This window comes from Oncorhynchus mykiss, chromosome 9, assembly GCF_013265735.2.
Source record: "Oncorhynchus mykiss isolate Arlee chromosome 9, USDA_OmykA_1.1, whole genome shotgun sequence".
NCBI classification, from domain to species: Eukaryota; Metazoa; Chordata; class Actinopteri; order Salmoniformes; family Salmonidae; genus Oncorhynchus; species Oncorhynchus mykiss.
The window spans coordinates 3,587,149-3,606,448 of NC_048573.1; the positions used below are offsets into that span (position 1 = coordinate 3,587,149).

The 19,300-nt window shown below is 44.0% G+C and overlaps 1 protein-coding gene across 1 annotated transcript in view; it reads right to left on the reverse strand.

Moving 5' to 3' along the window:
• The window catches only part of LOC110531324 (zinc finger protein 827), a 23,412-nt gene continuing 4,112 nt past the window's right edge, over positions 1 to 19,300 (reverse strand). The window contains exons 5-9 of the mRNA XM_036987086.1: positions 17,153 to 17,404; positions 10,143 to 10,283; positions 9,102 to 9,219; positions 4,819 to 5,088; positions 1 to 762 (exon numbers count right to left, since the gene is read on the reverse strand). Of these exons, the coding sequence (XP_036842981.1) occupies positions 120 to 762; positions 4,819 to 5,088; positions 9,102 to 9,219; positions 10,143 to 10,283; positions 17,153 to 17,404 (1,424 nt within the window). The 3' untranslated portion in view covers positions 1 to 119. The remainder of the gene's footprint in view (positions 763 to 4,818; positions 5,089 to 9,101; positions 9,220 to 10,142; positions 10,284 to 17,152; positions 17,405 to 19,300) is intronic.

The following is a 19,300-nucleotide window of genomic DNA, read 5'->3' on the forward strand; positions in this document are numbered from 1 at the left end:
AGGGGTAGAGGAGGGAGGAGAAGAGAGGTAGAGAAGAAGAGGAGAAAGGGGGTAGAGGAGGGAGGAGAAGAGAGGTAGAGAAGAAGAGGAGAAAGGGGGTAGAGGAGGAGGGAGGTTGATTAGGTTGGCTCTGTCAGACCTAGGTAGGCTAGGAAAGAGAGTTTGGGTGAAGGAGAGGAAGAGCGGGAGGGAGAGGAGGGTCTGGGGCTAGAGAGGGGTCTGAGGGAGAGCAGGGTGGTGAGGGGGACGAGAAAAAGGTCTGACCCCCTAAACCAGGAAGAGAGAGAAGAGGAGGAGAGGGGATTCAGGGCTGAACGGTGTATATGCTGTCCTGCGTGTGTGTGTCCGTGTGAGGGTGTGTGTGTGTGTCCGTGTGAGGGTGTGTGTGTGTGTCCGTGTGAGGGCGTGTGTGTGTGTCCGTGTGAGGGCGTGTGATCGGGGTGTTTGAGTCGGCAGTGCAGACGGAGGCTGTCTCGGCGTTTGGCGCTGTAAGGGCAGAGGTCGCAGGTGAAAGGTCGCTCCCCCGTGTGCACACGCACGTGTTCTATCAGCTTATTGGCTGTTCGGGCCAGGTGGCCACACCTCTCGCAGCGGTACTGGTTGCCCTGACGATGACACCTGACGTGGGCCTGGAGCTCCGGTTGCCGTGAAAACGACCTTTGGCAGATGCGGCAACGGTGCTGGTCCGTCGTTGAGTGCGACGAGCGCATGTGTGTTACCATGGAGACAGGCCGACTGGTGGAGAACGAACAGAGAGGGCACCTGGGGTTCAAAAAGACAAGGTAAGAAACACACAAAGACACACACACACATTAACACACACATTAACACACAAACACACACACACACACACAAAGACACACACACAAAGACAAACACAAGCAGTCACAGTTTGTATTAATAAACTGCAGAGGGAGGGAGAGAGGTTAGAGAGAACAGCTAACCTACTACAGAGGGAGGGAGAGAGGTTAGAGAGAACAGCTAACCTACAACAGAGGGAGGGAGAGAGGTTAGAGAGAACAGCTAACCTACTACAGAGGGCGGGAGAGAGGTTAGAGAGAACAGCTAACCTACTACAGAGGGAGGGAGAGAGATCAGAGAACAGCTAACCTACTACAGAGGGAGGGAGAGAGGTTAGAGAGAACAGCTAACCTACTACAGAGGGAGGGAGAGAGATCAGAGAACAGCTAACCTACTACAGAGGGAGGGAGAGAGGTTAGAGAGAACAGCTAACCTACTACATAGGGATGGAGAGAGGTCAGAGAGAACAGCTAACCTACTACAGAGGGAGGGAGAGAGGTTGAGAGAACAGCTAACCTACTACAGAGGGAGGGAGAGAGGTCAGAGAGAACAGCTAACCTACTACAGAGGGAGGGAGAGAGGTTAGAGAGAACAGCTAACCTACTACAGAGGGAGGGACAGAGGTTAGAGAGAACAGCTAACCTACTACAGAGGGAGGGAGAGAGGTTGAGAGAACAGCTAACCTACTACAGAGGGAGGGAGAGAGGTCAGAGAGAACAGCTAACCTACTACAGAGGGAGGGACAGAGGTTAGAGAGAACAGCTAACCTACTACAGAGGGAGGGAGAGAGGTCAGAGAGAACAGCTAACCTACTACAGAGGGAGGGAGAGAGGTTAGAGAGAACAGCTAACCTACTATAGAGGGAGGGAGAGAGGTTAGCGAGAACAGCTAACCTACTACAGAGGGAGGGAGAGAGGTTAGAGAGAACAGCTAACCTACTACAGAGGGAGGGAGAGAGGTTAGAGAGAACAGCTAACCTACTACAGAGGGGGGAGAGAGGTTAGAAATAACAGCTAACCTACTACAGAGGGAGGGAAAGAGGTTAGAGAGAACAGCTAACCTACTACAGAGGGAGGGAGAGCAGAGGGAGGAGAGGAGAGGGAGGGAGAGAGGTTAGAGAGAACAGCTAACCTACTACAGAGGGAGGGATAGAGGTTAGAGAGAACAGCGAGAACAGCTAACCTACTACAGAGGGAGGGAGAGTGGTTAGAAAGAACAGCTAACCTACTACAGAGGGAGGGAGAGAGGTTAGAGAGAACAGATAACCTACTACAGAGCAGAGGGAGGAGAGGAGAGGGAAGGAGAGGAGAGCAGAGGGAGGAGAGGAGAGCAGAGGGAAGGGAGGAGAGCAGAGGGAGGAGAGGAGAGGGAGGGGAGGAGAGCAGAGGGAGGAGAGCAGAGGGAAGGGAGGAGAGCAGAGGGAGGAGAGGAGAGCAGAGGGAGGGGAGGAGAGGAGAGCAGAGGGAGGAGAGGAGAGGAGAGGGAAGAGAGGAGAGCAGAGGGAGGAGAGGAGAGCAGAGGGAGGGGAGGAGAGCAGAGGGAGGAGAGGGGTGACTGTGATGAAAAAGATAGGATGATGATGATGTCACTTACATTTAAATAGCCCCTCCCATCAGTACTGTGGCCCACAGCCCTTCATACACCCTGCAGAACAGAACCACTACCTCAGATAGAAGACACACACACAGGGGCCCTAACACACTCAGGCCCTAACACACACAGGCCCTAACACACACACACAGGCCCTAACACACCCACACAGGCCCTAACACACACACAGGCCCTAACACACACACAGGCCCTAACACACCCACACAGGCCCTAACACACACACACGGGCTCTAACACACACACAGGCTCTAACACACACACAGGCCCTAACACACACACACGGGCCCTAACACACACACACAGGCCCTAACACACACACGGGCTCTAACACACACACAGGCCCTAACACACACGGGCTCTAACACACACACAGGCCCTAACACACACACACGGGCCTTAACACACACACACGGGCCCTAACACACACACACGGGCCCTAACACACAAACACAGGCCCTAACACACACAGGCCCTAACACACACAGGCCCTAACACACACACACACAGGCCCTAACACACCCACACAGGCCCTAACACACACACAGGCCCTAACACAAACACAGGCCCTAACACACCCACACAGGCCCTAACACACACACAGGCCCTAACACACACACACACGGGCTCTAACACACACACAGGCCCTAACACACACATGGGCCCTAACACACACACACACACACACACACACACACACACACACACACACACACACACACACACACACACACACACACACACACACACACACACACACAGGGCCTAACACACACACACACACAGGGCCCTAACACACACACAGGGCCCTAACACACACACACAGACCCTAACACACACACAGGCCCTAACACACACACACACATGGCCCTAACACACACACACAGGCCCTAACACACACACACGGGCCCTAACACACACACGGGCCCTAACACACACACAGGCCCTAACACACACACGGGCCCTAACACACACACACGGGCTCTAACACACACACACAGGCCCTAACACACACACGGGCCCTAACACACACACAGGTCCTAACACACACACGGGCCCTAACACACACACACACAGGGCCTAACACACACACACACAGGGCCCTAACACACACACACGGGCCCTAACACACACACACGGGCCCTAACACACACACACGGGCCCTAACACACACAGAAACACACACACACACACACACAGAAACACACACACACACACAGAAACACAGGCCAAAACACACACTAGATGACCTAGACCACAACATCAGTGTACTCTACTCCAAACCCACAAAACAGGAAGTCTGAGACGGAAGGAGGGAAGAAAGAGGAGAGGTTGACTGGCAACCAGAGGAACACGTGATGGGGAGAGGAGAGGAGGGGTGAGGTGAGGAGAGGAGGAGAGGAGAGGGGTGAGGAGAGGAAGAGAGGAGAGGAGAGGAGGGGTGAGGAGAGGTGAAGAGAGGAGGGGTGAGGAGAGGAGAGGTGAGGAGAGGAGGAGAGGAGAGGAGGGGGGAGAGGAGAGGAGAGGAGGAGAGGAGGGGGGAGAGGAGAGGAGAGGAGAGGAGGGGTGAGGAGAGGAGAGGAGGAGAGGAGGGGTGAGGAGAGGAGGGGTGAGGAGAGGAGGAGAGGAGAGGAGGGGTGAGGAGAGGAGGGGAGAGGAGGGGTGAGGAGAGGAGGGGAGGAGAGGAGGGGTGAGGAGAGGAGAGTAGTGGAGAAAGGAGGAGAGGAGAGTAGTGGAGAGAAGAGAGGAGTGGAGAGAGGAGGAGAGGAGAGTAGTGGAGAGAGGAGGAGAGGAGAGTAGTGGAGAGAGGAGAGGAGAGTAGTGGAGAGGTAGTAAACGGTTAGGATAGAGGAGAAAGCAGTAAGGTAAGGAGACAAGGAGAGGAGAGGTAGGAAAAGGTTAGGATAGAGGAGAAAGCAGTAAGGTAAGGAGACGAGGAGAGGAGAGGTAGTAAACGGTTAGGATAGAGGAGAAAGCAGTAAGGTAAGGCAGTAGTATACACTGGTTAACACTCAGCCAGTCAGTCAGATAGTTACTAAGTTAGTTAGTAGTCAGTCAGCTAGTTAGTTTGTTAGTTAATCAGTAGTCAGTCAGTTATCAGTCAGTTTGCTAGTTAGTTAACCAGTAGTCAGTCAGCCAGTTAGTTAGTTAACCAGTAGTCAGTCAGCCAGTTAGTTAGTTAGTTAGTTGGTTAGTTACTTAGTTAACCAGTAGTTAGTTAGTAAGTTAGTTCATTAGTTAGTGAACCAGTAGTTAATCCGTTGGTCAGTTAGTTAGTCAGTTAGTTAATTCATTGGTTAGTTAACCAGTAGTTAGTTAGTCAGTCTGTCAGTTAGTTAGTTAGTTAGTTAGTTAACATGTAGTTAGTTAGTCAGTCAGTTAGTTAGTTAGTTAGTGGTTAACCCTCACCTGAGCTCTCCAGATTGTGGGCTGTCTCTTCCATCAGGTAAGTCTTTGGGGGTGTGGCCTGCCAACAGGTGTGTCTGTAGGTAGTCCTGGCTCGCTGCCTCTCCAAGTGTGTGAGAGCTGGCGTGAGCCCTCATGGCCCGCTCCTCACTGGTGGAGTGATCACACACACTGCAGCGGAGAGTGAACGCATCGCGCTCCCATTCGCTGTGCTCCGTCATGTGACCAAGGAACAGGCTCCACCCCTCCAGCTCGAACCCGCACACGTGACACCTAAAGGGGAGGGGCAATGATCATTGTAGTGTGTGTGTGTGAGTTACCTGTAGTAGTAGTTACCTGTAGTAGTAGTCACCTGTAGTAGTAGTAGTTACCTGTAGTAGTAGTAGTTACCTGTAGTAGTAGTTACCTGTAGTAGTAGTTACCTTTAGTAGTAGTTACCTTTAGTAGTAGTCACCTGTAGTAGTAGTCACCTGTAGTAGTAACCTGTAGTAGTAGTCAGCTGTAGTAGTAGTTACCTGTAGTAGTAGTTGAAGCCAGTGGTGTGAGTTACCTGTAGTAGTAGTTACCTGTAGTAGTAGTTACCTGTAGTAGTAGTCACCTGTAGTAGTAGTCAGCTGTAGTAGTAGTTACCTTTAGTAGTAGTTACCTGTAGTAGTAGTTACCTGTAGTAGTAGTTACCTGTAGTAGTAGTCAGCTGTAGTAGTAGTTACCTTTAGTAGTAGTTACCTGTAGTAGTAGTTACCTGTAGTAGTAGTAGTTACCTGTAGTAGTAGTCACCTGTAGTAGTAGTTACCTTTAGTAGTAGTTACCTGTAGTAGTAGTTGAAGCCAGTGGTGTGAGTTACCTGTAGTAGTAGTTACCTGTAGTAGTAGTCACCTGTAGTAGTAGTAGTTACCTGTAGTAGTAGTTACCTGTAGTAGTAGTAGTCACCTGTAGTAGTAGTCACCTGTAGTAGTAGTCACCTGTAGTAGTAGTTACCTGTAGTAGTAGTAGTTGAAGCCAGTGGTGTGAGTTACCTGTAGTAGTAGTTACCTGTAGTAGTAGTAGTTACCTGTAGTAGTAGTAGTCACCTGTAGTAGTAGTCACCTGTAGTAGTAGTTACCTGTAGTAGTAGTAGTTACCTGTAGTAGTAGTCACCTGTAGTAGTAGTCACCTGTAGTAGTAGTTACCTGTAGTAGTAGTCACCTGTAGTAGTAGTTACCTGTAGTAGTAGTAGTCACCTGTAGTAGTAGTCACCTGTAGTAGTAGTTACCTGTAGTAGTAGTAGTTACCTGTAGTAGTAGTCACCTGTAGTAGTAGTCACCTGTAGTAGTAGTGTTGGGGAATAATCAGAATTAGTTGGTAACATAGGTAAGATGTTTTATATTCATCATATGTTTGTAAATTACTTCTCATCAGAATGTTTACTTTTGTATAATACTGTGGCAGGGTTGCAGTCATCTGTTCTATGTCAAGACTAAGTTGTTTGGCCCGGAGAGAGGGGAGAGGTCAAGCGTATATCTCTTGGCTCCACAATGTCTGTGTGCCAGTCAGTGTGTCTCTGTGATCTTGTCAAGATAGGATGGATTTGATATATGCCTGTTGATTTGGAGGATTGGTTTATGGTTCTGAGTTTGAGAAAATAACATAGTTTAGGAGACAAAGCTGAACGATAAATTATGGCCAATGCTGTCTGGCTATGTGTGTCTTTGCTATAAAGGATCTCAGTTGCAATGTGTAAGGGACTCTCAGAGAATTCATTTATAGACACTGAATTGATCTGAGAGTCACAGGGTTGTGGTGGAGCTCATATAATTAAAGATGGACTTTATGATAACTCTGACTTGTGTGTGGTTTGCTCTCATGATTTGGTAAATACTGGGAAATTTCCACGACAGTAGTCACCTGTAGTAGTAGTCACCTGTAGTAGTAACCTGTAGTAGTAGTCACCTGTAGTAGTAGTTACCTGTAGTAGTAGTCACCTGTAGTAGTAGTTACCTGTAGTAGTAGTTACCTGTAGTAGTAGTCACCTGTAGTAGTAGTTACCTGTAGTAGTAGTCACCTGTAGTAGTAGTTACCTGTAGTAGTAGTTACCTGTAGTAGTAGTCACCTGTAGTAGTAGTTACCTGTAGTAGTAGTTACCTGTAGTAGTAGTCACCTGTAGTAGTAACCTGTAGTAGTAGTCACCTGTAGTAGTAGTTACCTGTAGTAGTAGTCACCTGTAGTAGTAGTTACCTGTAGTAGTAGTTACCTGTAGTAGTAGTCACCTGTAGTAGTAGTTACCTGTAGTAGTAGTAGTTGAAGCCGGTGGTGTGAGTTACCTGTAGTAGTAGTTACCTGTAGTAGTAGTTACCTGTAGTAGTAGTTGAAGCCGGTGGTGTGAGTTACCTGTAGTAGTAGTAACCTGTAGTAATAGTCACCTGTAGTAGTAGTAACCTGTAGTAGTAGTCACCTGTAGTAGTAGTCACCTATAGTAGTAGTCCCCTGTAGTAGTAGTAGTCACCTGTAGTAGTAGTCACCTGTAGTAGTAGTCACCTGCAGTATTAGTCACCTGTAGTAGTAACCTGTAGTAGTAGTCACCTGTAGTAATAGTCACCTGTAGTAGTAGTCACCTGTAGTAGTAGTAGTCACCTGTAGTAGTAGTCACCTGTAGTAGTAGTAGTCCCCTGTAGTAGTAGTAGTCACCTGTAGTAGTAGTCACCTGTAGTAGTAGTTACCTATAGTAGTAGTTACCTGTAATAGTAGTTACCTGTAGTAGTAGTCACCTGTAGTAGTAGTCACCTGTAGTAGTAGTTACCTATAGTAGTAGTTACCTGTAATAGTAGTTACCTGTAGTAGTAGTCACCTGTAGTAATAGTCACCTGTAGTAGTTGTAGTTGAAGCCGGTGGTGTGAGTTACCTGTAGTAGTAGTTACCTATAGTAGTAGTTACCTGTAATAGTAGTTACCTGTAGTAGTAGTTACCTATAGTAGTAGTTACCTGTAGTAGTAGTCACCTGTAGTAGTAGTAGTTACCTGTAGTAGTAGTCACCTGTAGTAGCAGTCACCTGTAGTAGTAGTTACCTGTAGTAGTAGTCACCTGTAGTAGTAGTCACCTGTAGTAATAGTCACCTGTACTAGTAGTTACCTGTAGTAGTAGTTACCTGTAGTAGTAGTTACCTGTAGTAGTAGTTGAAGCCAGTGGTGTGTGTTACCTGTAGTAGTAGTTACCTGTAGTAGTAGTTACCTGTAGTAGTAGTTACCTGTAGTAGTAGTTGAAGCAGGTGGTGTGAGTTACCTGTAGTAGTAGTCACCTGTAGTAGTAGTCACCTGTACTAGTAGTTACCTGTAGTAGTAGTTACCTGTAGTAGTAGTTGAAGCCAGTGGTGTGTGTTACCTGTAGTAGTAGTTACCTGTAGTAGTAGTTACCTGTAGTAGTAGTCACCTGTAGTAGTAGTCACCTGTAGTAATAGTCACCTGTACTAGTAGTTACCTGTAGTAGTAGTTACCTGTAGTAGTAGTCACCTGTAGTAGTAGTTACCTGTAGTAGTAGTCACCTGTAGTAGTAGTCACCTGTAGTCACCTGTACTAGTAGTTACCTGTAGTAGTAGTTACCTGTAGTAGTAGTTACCTGTAGTAGTAGTTGAAGCCAGTGGTGTGTGTTACCTGTAGTAGTAGTTACCTGTAGTAGTAGTTACCTGTAGTAGTAGTTACCTGTAGTAGTAGTTGAAGCAGGTGGTGTGAGTTACCTGTAGTAGTAGTCACCTGTAGTAGTAGTTACCTGTAGTAGTAGTCACCTGTAGTAGTAGTTACCTGTAGTAGTAGTTACCTGTAGTAGTAGTTGAAGCCAGTGGTGTGAGTTACCTGTAGTAGTAGTTAGCTGTAGTAGTAGTTACCTGTAGTAGTAGTTACCTGTAATAGTAGTCACCTGTAGTAGTAGTTACCTGTAGTAGTAGTAGTCACCTGTAGTAGTAGTTACCTGTAGTAGTAGTCACCTGTAGTAGTAGTTACCTATAGTAGTAGTTACCCGTAATAGTAGTTACCTGTAGTAGTAGTAGTCACCTGTAGTAGTAGTAGTCACCTGTAGTAGTAGTTACCTGTAGTAGTAGTAGTTGAAGCCGGTGGTGTGAGTTACCTGTAGTAGTAGTTACCTGTAATAGTAGTAGTTACCTGTAGTAGTAGTCACCTGTAGTAGTAGTAGTCACCTGTAGTAGTAGTTACCTGTAGTAGTAGTAGTTGAAGCCGGTGGTGTGAGTTACCTGTAGTAGTAGTTACCTGTAATAGTAGTAGTTACCTGTAGTAGTAGTAGTCACCTGTAGTAGTAGTTACCTGTAGTAGTAGTTGAAGCCGGTGGTGTGTGTCTTAGAAGTGTGTGAAGCCAGGTGATGGTTGAGACTCCTCTGACACTGGGCTTGGTACGAACACACTGGACACCTATACCTACTGACTACTGGGAGAGAGGGAGGAAAGAGGGTGAGAAAAGAGAGAGAGAGAGAGTAGAGGGGACAGAGAGAATAGGAGGGAGAGAGAGGAGGGGTAAGACAGAGAGGGAGGAGGGGTAAGACAGAGAGGGAGGAGGGGTACGACAGAGAGGGAGGAGGGGTAAGACAGAGAGGGAGGAGGGGTAAGACAGAGAGGGAGGAGGGGTAAGACAGAGAGGGAGGAGGGGTAAGACAGAGAGGGAGGAGGGGTAAGACAGAGAGGGAGGAGGGGTACGACAGAGAGGGAGGAGGGGTAAGACAGAGAGGGAGGAGGGGTAAGACAGAGAGGGAGGAGGGGTAAGACAGAGAGGGAGGAGGGGTAAGACAGAGAGGGAGGAGGGGTAAGACAGAGAGGGAGGAAGGGTAAGACAGAGAGGGAGGAGGGGTAAGACAGAGAGGGAGGAGGGGTAAGACAGAGAGGGAGGAAGGGTAAGACAGAGAGGGAGGAGGGGTAAGACAGAGAGGGAGGAGGGGTAAGACAGAGAGGGAGGAAGGGTAAGACAGAGAGGGAGGAGGGGTAAGACAGAGAGGGAGGAGGGGTAAGGCGGCTTGCGTGAGAACAAATAGGATTACTGGACAGGTGCTTGATTAACCTTTAACTTTAGAGCCTGTTATTTGAGCCCTGACCTCTGACCACAGTGTGCTATTTGACCTCTAACCCCACAGGGTGCTATTTGACCTCTAACCCCACAGGGTGATATTTGACCTCTAACCCCACAGGGTGATATTTGACCTCTAACCCCACAGGGTGCTTTTTGACCTCTAACCCCACAGGGTGCTATTTGACCTCTAACCCCACAGGCTTTATTGTTAATGACTCAACCAGTGCCTGTGCCTCATACGGTGCCATATTACCTACATAGGGACCACAGACAGTGTGTTCGCCTACCGTGCTGTGGTTTGTCTGGGGAGGGTTGAGTAAGGTCCCGCTGGTTCGGGCGGGCAGAGGGCGTGTGTGTAAAGGGCTTCTCCGCCACAGGACTAGAGAAGGATCCGTTTTCTTTCAGCTCGTTGGCTTTGCAGACTTTTTCTGAAGAGAAACAAGAGCCAAATGTTAGTTACCTAGACTGCTGTAGCGTTTAGTTACCTAGACTGCTGTAGCATTTAGTTACCTAGACTGCTGTAGCATTTAGTTACCTAGACTGCTGTAGCATTTAGTTACAGTGCCTTGCGAAAGTATTCGGCCCCCTTGAACTTTGCGACCTTTTGGCTTCAAACATAAAGATATAAAACTGTATTTTTTTGTGAAGAATCAACAACAAGTGGGACACAATCATGAAGTGGAACGACATTTATTGGATAAAAAAAAACTGAAAAATTGGGCGTGCAAAATTATTCAGCCCCTTTACTTTCAGTGCAGCAAACTCTCTCCAGAAGTGCAGTGAGGATCTCTGAATGATCCAATGTTGACCTAAATGACTAATGATGATAAATACAATCCACCTGTGTGTAATCAAGTCTCCGTAGCATTTAGTTACCTAGACTGCTGTAGCGTTTAGTTACCTAGACTGCTGTAGCGTTTAGTTACCTAGACTGCTGTAGCGTTTAGTTACCTAGACTGCTGTAGCGTTTAGTTACCTAGACTGCTGTAGCATTTAGTTACCTAGACTGCTGTAGCATTTAGTTACCTAGACTGCTGTAGCATTTAGTTACCTAGACTGCAATAGCATTTAGTTACCTAGACTGCAGTAGCATTTCACAGCTACATTTAGTTACCTAGACTGCTGTAGCATTTAGTTACCTAGACTGCTGTAGCATTTAGTTACCTAGACTGCAATAGCATTTAGTTACCTAGACTGCAGTAGCATTTCACAGCTACATTTAGTTACCTAGACTGCTGTAGCATTTAGTTACCTAGACTGCTTTAGCATTTAGTTACCTAGACTGCTGTAGCATTTCACAGCTACATTTAGTTACCTAGACTGCTGTAGCATTTCACAGGTACATTTAGTTACCTAGACTGCTGTAGCATTTAGTTACCTAGACTGCTGTAGCATTTAGTTACCTAGACTGCTGTAGCATTTAGTTACCTAGACTGCTGTAGCATTTAGTTACCTAGACTACAATAGCATTTAGTTACCTAGACTGCAGTAGCATTTCACAGCTACATTTAGTTACCTAGACTGCTGTAGCATTTAGTTACCTAGACTGCTTTAGCATTTGGTAACCTAGACTGCTGTAGCATTTCACAGCTGCATTTAGTTACCTAGACTGCTGTAGCATTTCACAGCTACATTTAGTTACCTAGACTGCTGTAGCATTTCACAGCTACATTTAGTTACCTAGACTGCTGTAGCATTTCACGCTACATTTAGTTACCTAGACTGCTGTAGTATTTAGTTACCTAGACTGCTGTAGCATTTCACAGCTACATTTAGTTACCTAGACTGCTGTAGCATTTAGTTACCTAGACTGCTGTAGCATTTCACAGCTACATTTAGTTACCTAGACTTTTGTAGCATTTAGTTACCTAGACTGCTGTAGCATTTCATGCTACATTTAGTTACCTAGACTTTTGTAGCATTTAGTTACCTAGACTGCTGTAGCATTTCACGGCTACATTTAGTTACCTAGACTGCTGTAGCATTTCACGGCTACATTTTGTGGTATAATTTCGGACACAAACGCTTTAATGACAAACTCTGGGAATGCAACAATAACATTGTGGTTAACATTTGATATACACTGAGTGGACAAAACATCAAGAACACCTGTTATTTCCCTGAGACTGACCAGGTGAATCCAATCAGTGTAGATGTAGGGGAGGAGACAGGTTAAATAAATATTTTTTAAGCCTTGAGACAATTGAGACATGGATTGTGTATGTGTGTCATTCAGAGGGTAAATGGGCAAGACATAAATATTGAAGTGCCTTTGAACAGGGTATGGTAGTAGGTGCCAGGTGCACCGGTTTGTGTCAAGAACTGCAACGCTGCTGGGTTTTTCACGCTCAACAGTTTCCCGTGTGTATCCAGAATGGTCCACCACCCAAAGGACATCCAGCCAACTTGGTACAATGTGGGAAGCATTGGAGTCAACATGGGACAGCATCACTGTGGAACGACTTCAACACCTTGTAGAGTCCCCGACGAATTGAGGCTGTTCTGAGGGCAATATTATGAAGGTGTCCTTAATGTTTTGTACATGCAAGTGTATACTGTGTGTACCTTACAGTTGGTAGAAGGTTCTAGAGTGTAGTAGAATTATTTAGAGTGAGGTGGTTGTACCTGACAGTTGGTAGAAGGTTCTAGAGTGTAGCAGAATTATTTAGAGTGAGGTGGTTGTACCTTACAGTTGGTAGAAGGTTCTAGAGTGTAGTATAATTATTTAGAGTGAGGTGGTTGTACCTGACAGTTGGTAGAAGGTTCTAGAGTGTAGCAGAATTCTTTAGTGTGGTGGTTGTACCTGACAGTTGGTAGAAGGTTCTAGAGGGTAGTTAGGTTCTAGAATGTCGTAGAAGGCTGTAGAGTGTGGTGGTTGTGCCCGACAGTTTGTAGAAGGTTCTAGAGTGTAGTAGAATTATTTAGAGTGAGGTGGTTGTACCTGACAGTTGGTAGAAGGTTCTAGAGTGTAGCAGAATTATTTAGAGTGAGGTGGTTGTTCCTGACAGTTGGTAGAAGGTTCTAGAGTGTAGCAGAATTATTTAGAGTGAGGTGGTTGTACCTGACAGTTGGTAGAAGGTTCTAGAGTGTAGCAGAATTATTTAGAGTGAGGTGGTTGTACCTGACAGTTGGTAGAAGGTTCTAGAGTGTAGCAGAATTATTTAGAGTGAGGTGGTTGTACCTTACAGTTGGTAGAAGGTTCTAGAGTGTAGCAGAATTATTTAGAGTGAGGTGGTTGTACCTGACAGTTGGTAGAAGGTTCTAGAGTGTAGCAGAATTCTTTAGTGTGGTGGTTGTGCCTGACGGTTGGTAGAAGGTTCTACAGTGTAGTAGAAGGCTCTAGAGTGTAGTTAGAATGTTCTAGAGTGTCGTAGAAGGCTGTATAGTGTGGTGGTTGTACCTGACAGTTGGTAGAAGGTTCTAGAGGGTAGTTAGGTTCTAGAATGTCGTAGAAGGCTGTAGAGTGTGGTGGTTGTGCCCGACAGTTTGTAGAAGGTTCTAGAGTGTAGTAGAAGGCTGTTGGGTGTGGTGGTTGTGCCTGACAGTTTGTAGAAGGTTCTAGAGTGTAGTAGAAGGCTGTTGAGTGGGGTGGTTGTGCCTGACAGTTTGTAGAAGGTTCTAGAGTGTAGTAGAAGGCTGTAGAGTGTGGTGGTTGTGCCTGACAGTTTGTAGAAGGTTCTAGAGTGTAGTAGAAGGCTGTTGAGTGGGGTGGTTGTGCCTGACAGTTGGTAGAAAGTTCTAGAGTGTAGTTAGGTTCTAGAGTGTAGTTAGAAGGTTCTAGAGTGTAGCATAATTCTTTAGAGTGTGGTGGTTGTATCTGACAGTTGGTAGACAGTTCTAGAGCAGGGGTGTCAAACATACGGCTCACGGGTGATTTGAATAAAAACAATTCTAATTCAAAATTTGCGGGGGAAATGAACTCAATATACTTTAAAATGACTAAAACCAAAACGAAACTGTGTAGAAATTATAATGGACCCTCACTGAAGAAAAACAGAAATGCAACATGCAACAATTTCAAAGATTGTACTGAGTTATAGTTCATATAAGGAAATCAGTCAATTGAAATAAATTCATTAGGGCCTAATCTATGGATTTCACATGACTGGGAATACAGAAATGAATCTGTTGGTCACAGATTCTCATAGAGTTGATCAGGCTGTTGATTGTGGCCTGTGGAATGTTGTCCCACAAATCTACAGGAGGGTATCTCTCTCCAGGAACAGGGTTGGAGTTAAAATCTACAGGAGGGTTTCTCTCCAGGAACAGGGTTGGAGTTAAAATCTACAGGATGGTATCTCTCCAGGAACAGGGTTGGAGTTAAAATCTACAGGAGGGTATCTCTCCAGGAACAGGGTTGGAGAGCCCTGTTTTAGAGTGTTGTGGGTACAAAGATCCACTGTACTGGTTGTTCGGGCTCTGGTCTTGTATTAATTACTGTCTGGTAATGTGGTCATGTGCAGCAAAGAAAGACCTATCAAAGCTGCAGCTCAGAACAAGAGCAGCACGGCTTGTCCTGAACTGCACACAGAGAACTAACACCGTCTTTCATGGCTGAGGGTTGAAGAGAAATTAACTACTGGATTTGTGTGTTAAAAATGCCTAACCACTTGTATAATCTATTAGCATCCACTTGAAACAGACACACAAACCCCATCAGAAAGACCACTATGGGTTTATACACTGAACACAACCCCCATCAGAAACACCACTATAATACACTGAACACAAACCTCATCAGAAACACCACTATAATACACTGAACACAAACCCCATCAGAAACACCACTATAATACACTGAACACAAACCCCATCAGAAACACCACTATAATACACTGAACACAAACCTCATCAGAAACACCACTATAATACACTGAACACAAACCCCATCAGAAACACCACTATGATACACTGAACACAAACCCCATCAGAAACACCACTATAATACACTGAACACAAACCCCATCAGAAACACCACTATAATACACTGAACACAAACCCCATCAGAAACACCACTATAATACACTGAACACAAACCCCATCAGAAACACCACTATAATACACTGAACACAAACCCCATCAGAAACACCACTATAATACACTGAACACAAACCCCATCAGAAACACCACTATAATACACTGAACACAAACCCCATCAGAAACACCACTATGGGTTTATACACTGAACACAAACCCCATCAGAAACACCACTATAATACACTGAACACAAACCCCATCAGAAACACCACTATAATACACTGAACACAAACCCCATCAGAAACACCACTATAATACACTGAACACAAACCCCATCAGAAACACCACTATAATACACTGAACACAAACCCCATCAGAAACACCACTATAATACACTGAACACAAACCCCATCAGAAACACCACTATAATACACTGAACACAAACCCCATCAGAAACACCTCTATGGGTTTATACACTGAACACAAACCCCATCAGAAACACCACTATAATACACTGAACACAAACCCCATCAGAAACACCACTATAATACACTGAACACAAACCCCATCAGAAACACCACTATAATACACTGAACACAAACCCCATCAGAAACACCACTATAATACACTGAACACAAACCCCATCAGAAACACCACTATAATACACTGAACACAAACCCCATCAGAAACACCACTATAATACACTGAACACAAACCCCATCAGAAACAACACTATAATACACTGAACACAAACCCCATCAGAAACACCACTATAATACACTGAACACAAACCCCATCAGAAACACCACTATAATACACTGAACACAAACCCCATCAGAAACACCACTATAATACACTGAACACAAACCCCATCAGAAACACCACTATAATACACTGAACACAAACCCCATCAGAAACACCACTATAATACACTGAACACAAACCCCATCAGAAACACCACTATAATACACTGAACACAAACCCCATCAGAAACACCACTATAATACACTGAACACAAACCTCATCAGAAACACCACTATAATACACTGAACACAAACCTCATCAGAAACACCTCTATGGGTTTATACACTGAACACAAACCCCATCAGAAACACCACTATAATACACTGAACACAAACCTCATCAGAAACACCACTATAATACACTGAACACAAACCTCATCAGAAACACCACTATAATACACTGAACACAAACCTCATCAGAAACACCTCTATGGGTTTATACACTGAACACAAACCCCATCAGAAACACCACTATAATACACTGAACACAAACCTCATCAGAAACACCACTATAATACACTGAACACAAACCCCATCAGAAACACCACTATAATACACTGAACACAAACCTCATCAGAAACACCTCTATGGGTTTATACACTGAACACAAACCTCATCAGAAACACCACTATAATACACTGAACACAAACCCCATCAGAAACACCACTATAATACACTGAACACAAACCTCATCAGAAACACCACTATAATACACTGAACACAAACCCCATCAGAAACACCACTATAATACACTGAACACAAACCCCATCAGAAACACCACTATAATACACTGAACACAAACCCCATCAGAAACACCTCTATGGGGTTAAACATCTTGAATCACAGCACCTCTCCTCTTTCTAAAGCTCTCATTTAGCTGGATATATGAAGTATATGAATAGTGTGTAAATAGTATTTTTGTTGTCTCTTGGTGTCTTTAAAATATATAGGTCTTTATTGTGTATGTCCTTGTCTATAACTGTTCTGTCCTGTGTCATGTATTTGTATGGTTCATGTGGACCCCAGGAAGAGTAGCTGCTGCCTGTGCGGTAGCCAATAGGCGATCCTGATTAACTAAACCTGATAGTTGGTAGAAGGTTCTAGTGTTGGTAGAAGGTCCTAGAGTGTTGTGGGTATCTGACAGTTGGTGGAAGGTTCTAGAGAGTTGTGGGTACCTGACAGTTGGTGAAAGGCTCTAGAGTGTTGTGGGTACCTGACAGTTGGTAGAAGGTTCTAGAATGTTGTGGGTACCTGACAGTTGGTGAAATGCTCTAGAGTGTTGTGGGTACCTGACAGTTGGTAGAAGGTTCTAGAATGTTGTGGGTACCTGACAGTTGGTGAAATGCTCTAGAGTGTTGTGGGTACCTGACAGTTGGTAGAAGGTTCTAGAGAGTTGTGGGTACCTGACAGTTGGTGAAAGGCTCTAGAGTGTTGTGGGTACCTGACAGTTGGTAGAAGGTTCTAGAGAGTTGTGGGTACCTGACAGTTGGTGAAAGGCTCTAGAGTGTTGTGGGTACCTGACAGTTGGTAAAGGAGAGCAGAGGCCATTTTGACTGAGATGTCCTGGGAGAAGAGATCTCTCTGGAACAGATCCTGGTCTTCTTTAGGGAGGAGAGGTGGAGGGGGTGTCTTCTCACCCCTCCCGGACTCCGCTCGCTCCCCTGGGGGACGGATAGGGTCAGGTGTCACGCTGGGGGTCAGGGGGTCAATCTCCATAGGCTCCTCCTCCTCTTTCACCTTTAAACCCTGGACCACCACTTCCTGCTTCTCTGTGATTGGTGGAAGAGGGAGGAGGAGCAAGCATAAGGGACAGGGAGTCTACGTGTGTGTTATACAGTATGTGGACACCTGCTCGTCCAACATCTCATTCCAAAATCATGGGCATTAATATGGAGTTGCTGCTATAACAGCCTCCACTCTTCTGGGAAGGCTTTCCACTAGATGTTGGAACATTGCTGCAGGGACTTGATTCCATTAAGACACAAGAGCATTAATGAGGTCGGGCACTGATGTTGGGCGATTAGGCCCGTCTCGCAGTCGCCGTTCCAATTCATCCCAAAGGTGTTCGATGGGGTTGAGGTCAGGGCTCTGTGCAGACCAGTCAAGTTCTTCCACACGGATCTTGACAAATCATTTTTGTATGGACCTCGCGTTGTGCATGGGGACATTGCACCTGTACATAGCCCATCTGTAAATAGCCCATCCAGTGTATATATAGTGTATATGTGTATATAGTGTGTATATGTGTATATGTAGTGTATATAGTGTGTATGTGTGTGTGTATATATGTAGTGTGTATATGTGTATATATATATATATAGTGTATATGTGTATGTGTATATATAGTGTATATATAGTGTATATATAGTGTGTGTATATATAGTGTATATATATAGTGTATATGTGTATATATAGTGTATATGTGTATATATAGTGTATTTGTGTGTATATATATATAGTGTGTATGTGTGTATATAATGTATAAATAGTGTGTATATATAGTGTATATATAGTGTATATATAGTGTGTGTATATATAGTGTATATATATATAGTGTATATGTGTATATATAGTGTATATGTGTATATATAGTGTTTATGTGTGTGCATATATATAGTGTATATGTGTGTATATAAATATATAGTGTGTATGTATATATATACTGTATATATAGTGTATATATAGTGTGTATGTGTGTATGTGCATATATACTGTATATTGTGTGTATGTGTGTATGTGTATATATACTGTATATAGTTTGTATGTGTATATATAGTGTATATTTTGTGTATGTGTGTATATAGTGTATATATTGTGTATGTGTATATAGTGTATATATAGTGTGTATGTGTGTATATATATATATAGTGTATATAGTGTGTATGTGTGTATATTTAGTGTGTATGTGTATATATATATATTGTGTACATGTATATATATAGTGTGTATATATATAGTGTGTGTATGTATATATATAGTGTATATATAGTGTATATGTGTATATATAGTGTATATGTGTGTATATATATATAGTGTGTATGTGTGTATATATATAGTGTATGTGTGTATATATATATATATATAGTGTATATGTGTATATATATAGTTTGTATGTGTATATATAGTGTGTATATAGTGTGTATGTGTGTGTATATATATAGTGTGTATGTGTATATACAGCGTGTATGTGTATATAGTGTCTGTATATATAGTGTATATATAGTGTGTATATAGTGTGTATGTGTGTATATATATAGTGTATATGTGTGTATATATATAGTGTGTATGTATATATATATACTGTATATATAGTGTATATATAGTGTATATATAGTGTGTATGTGTGTATGTGTATATATAATGTATATTGTGTGTATGTGTGTATGTGTATATATACTGTATATAGTTTGTATGTGTATATATAGTGTAGATTTTGTGTATGTGTGTATATAGTGTATATATTGTGTATGTGTATATAGTGTATATATAGTGTGTATGTGTGTGTATATATATAGTGTATATGTGTATATATATAGTGTGTATGTGTATATATAGTGTATATATAGTGTTTATATTGTGTGTATGTGTGTGCGTGTGTATATATATAGTGTGTATGTGTATATATAGTGTATATAGTGTGTATGTGTGTGTGTATAAATATATAT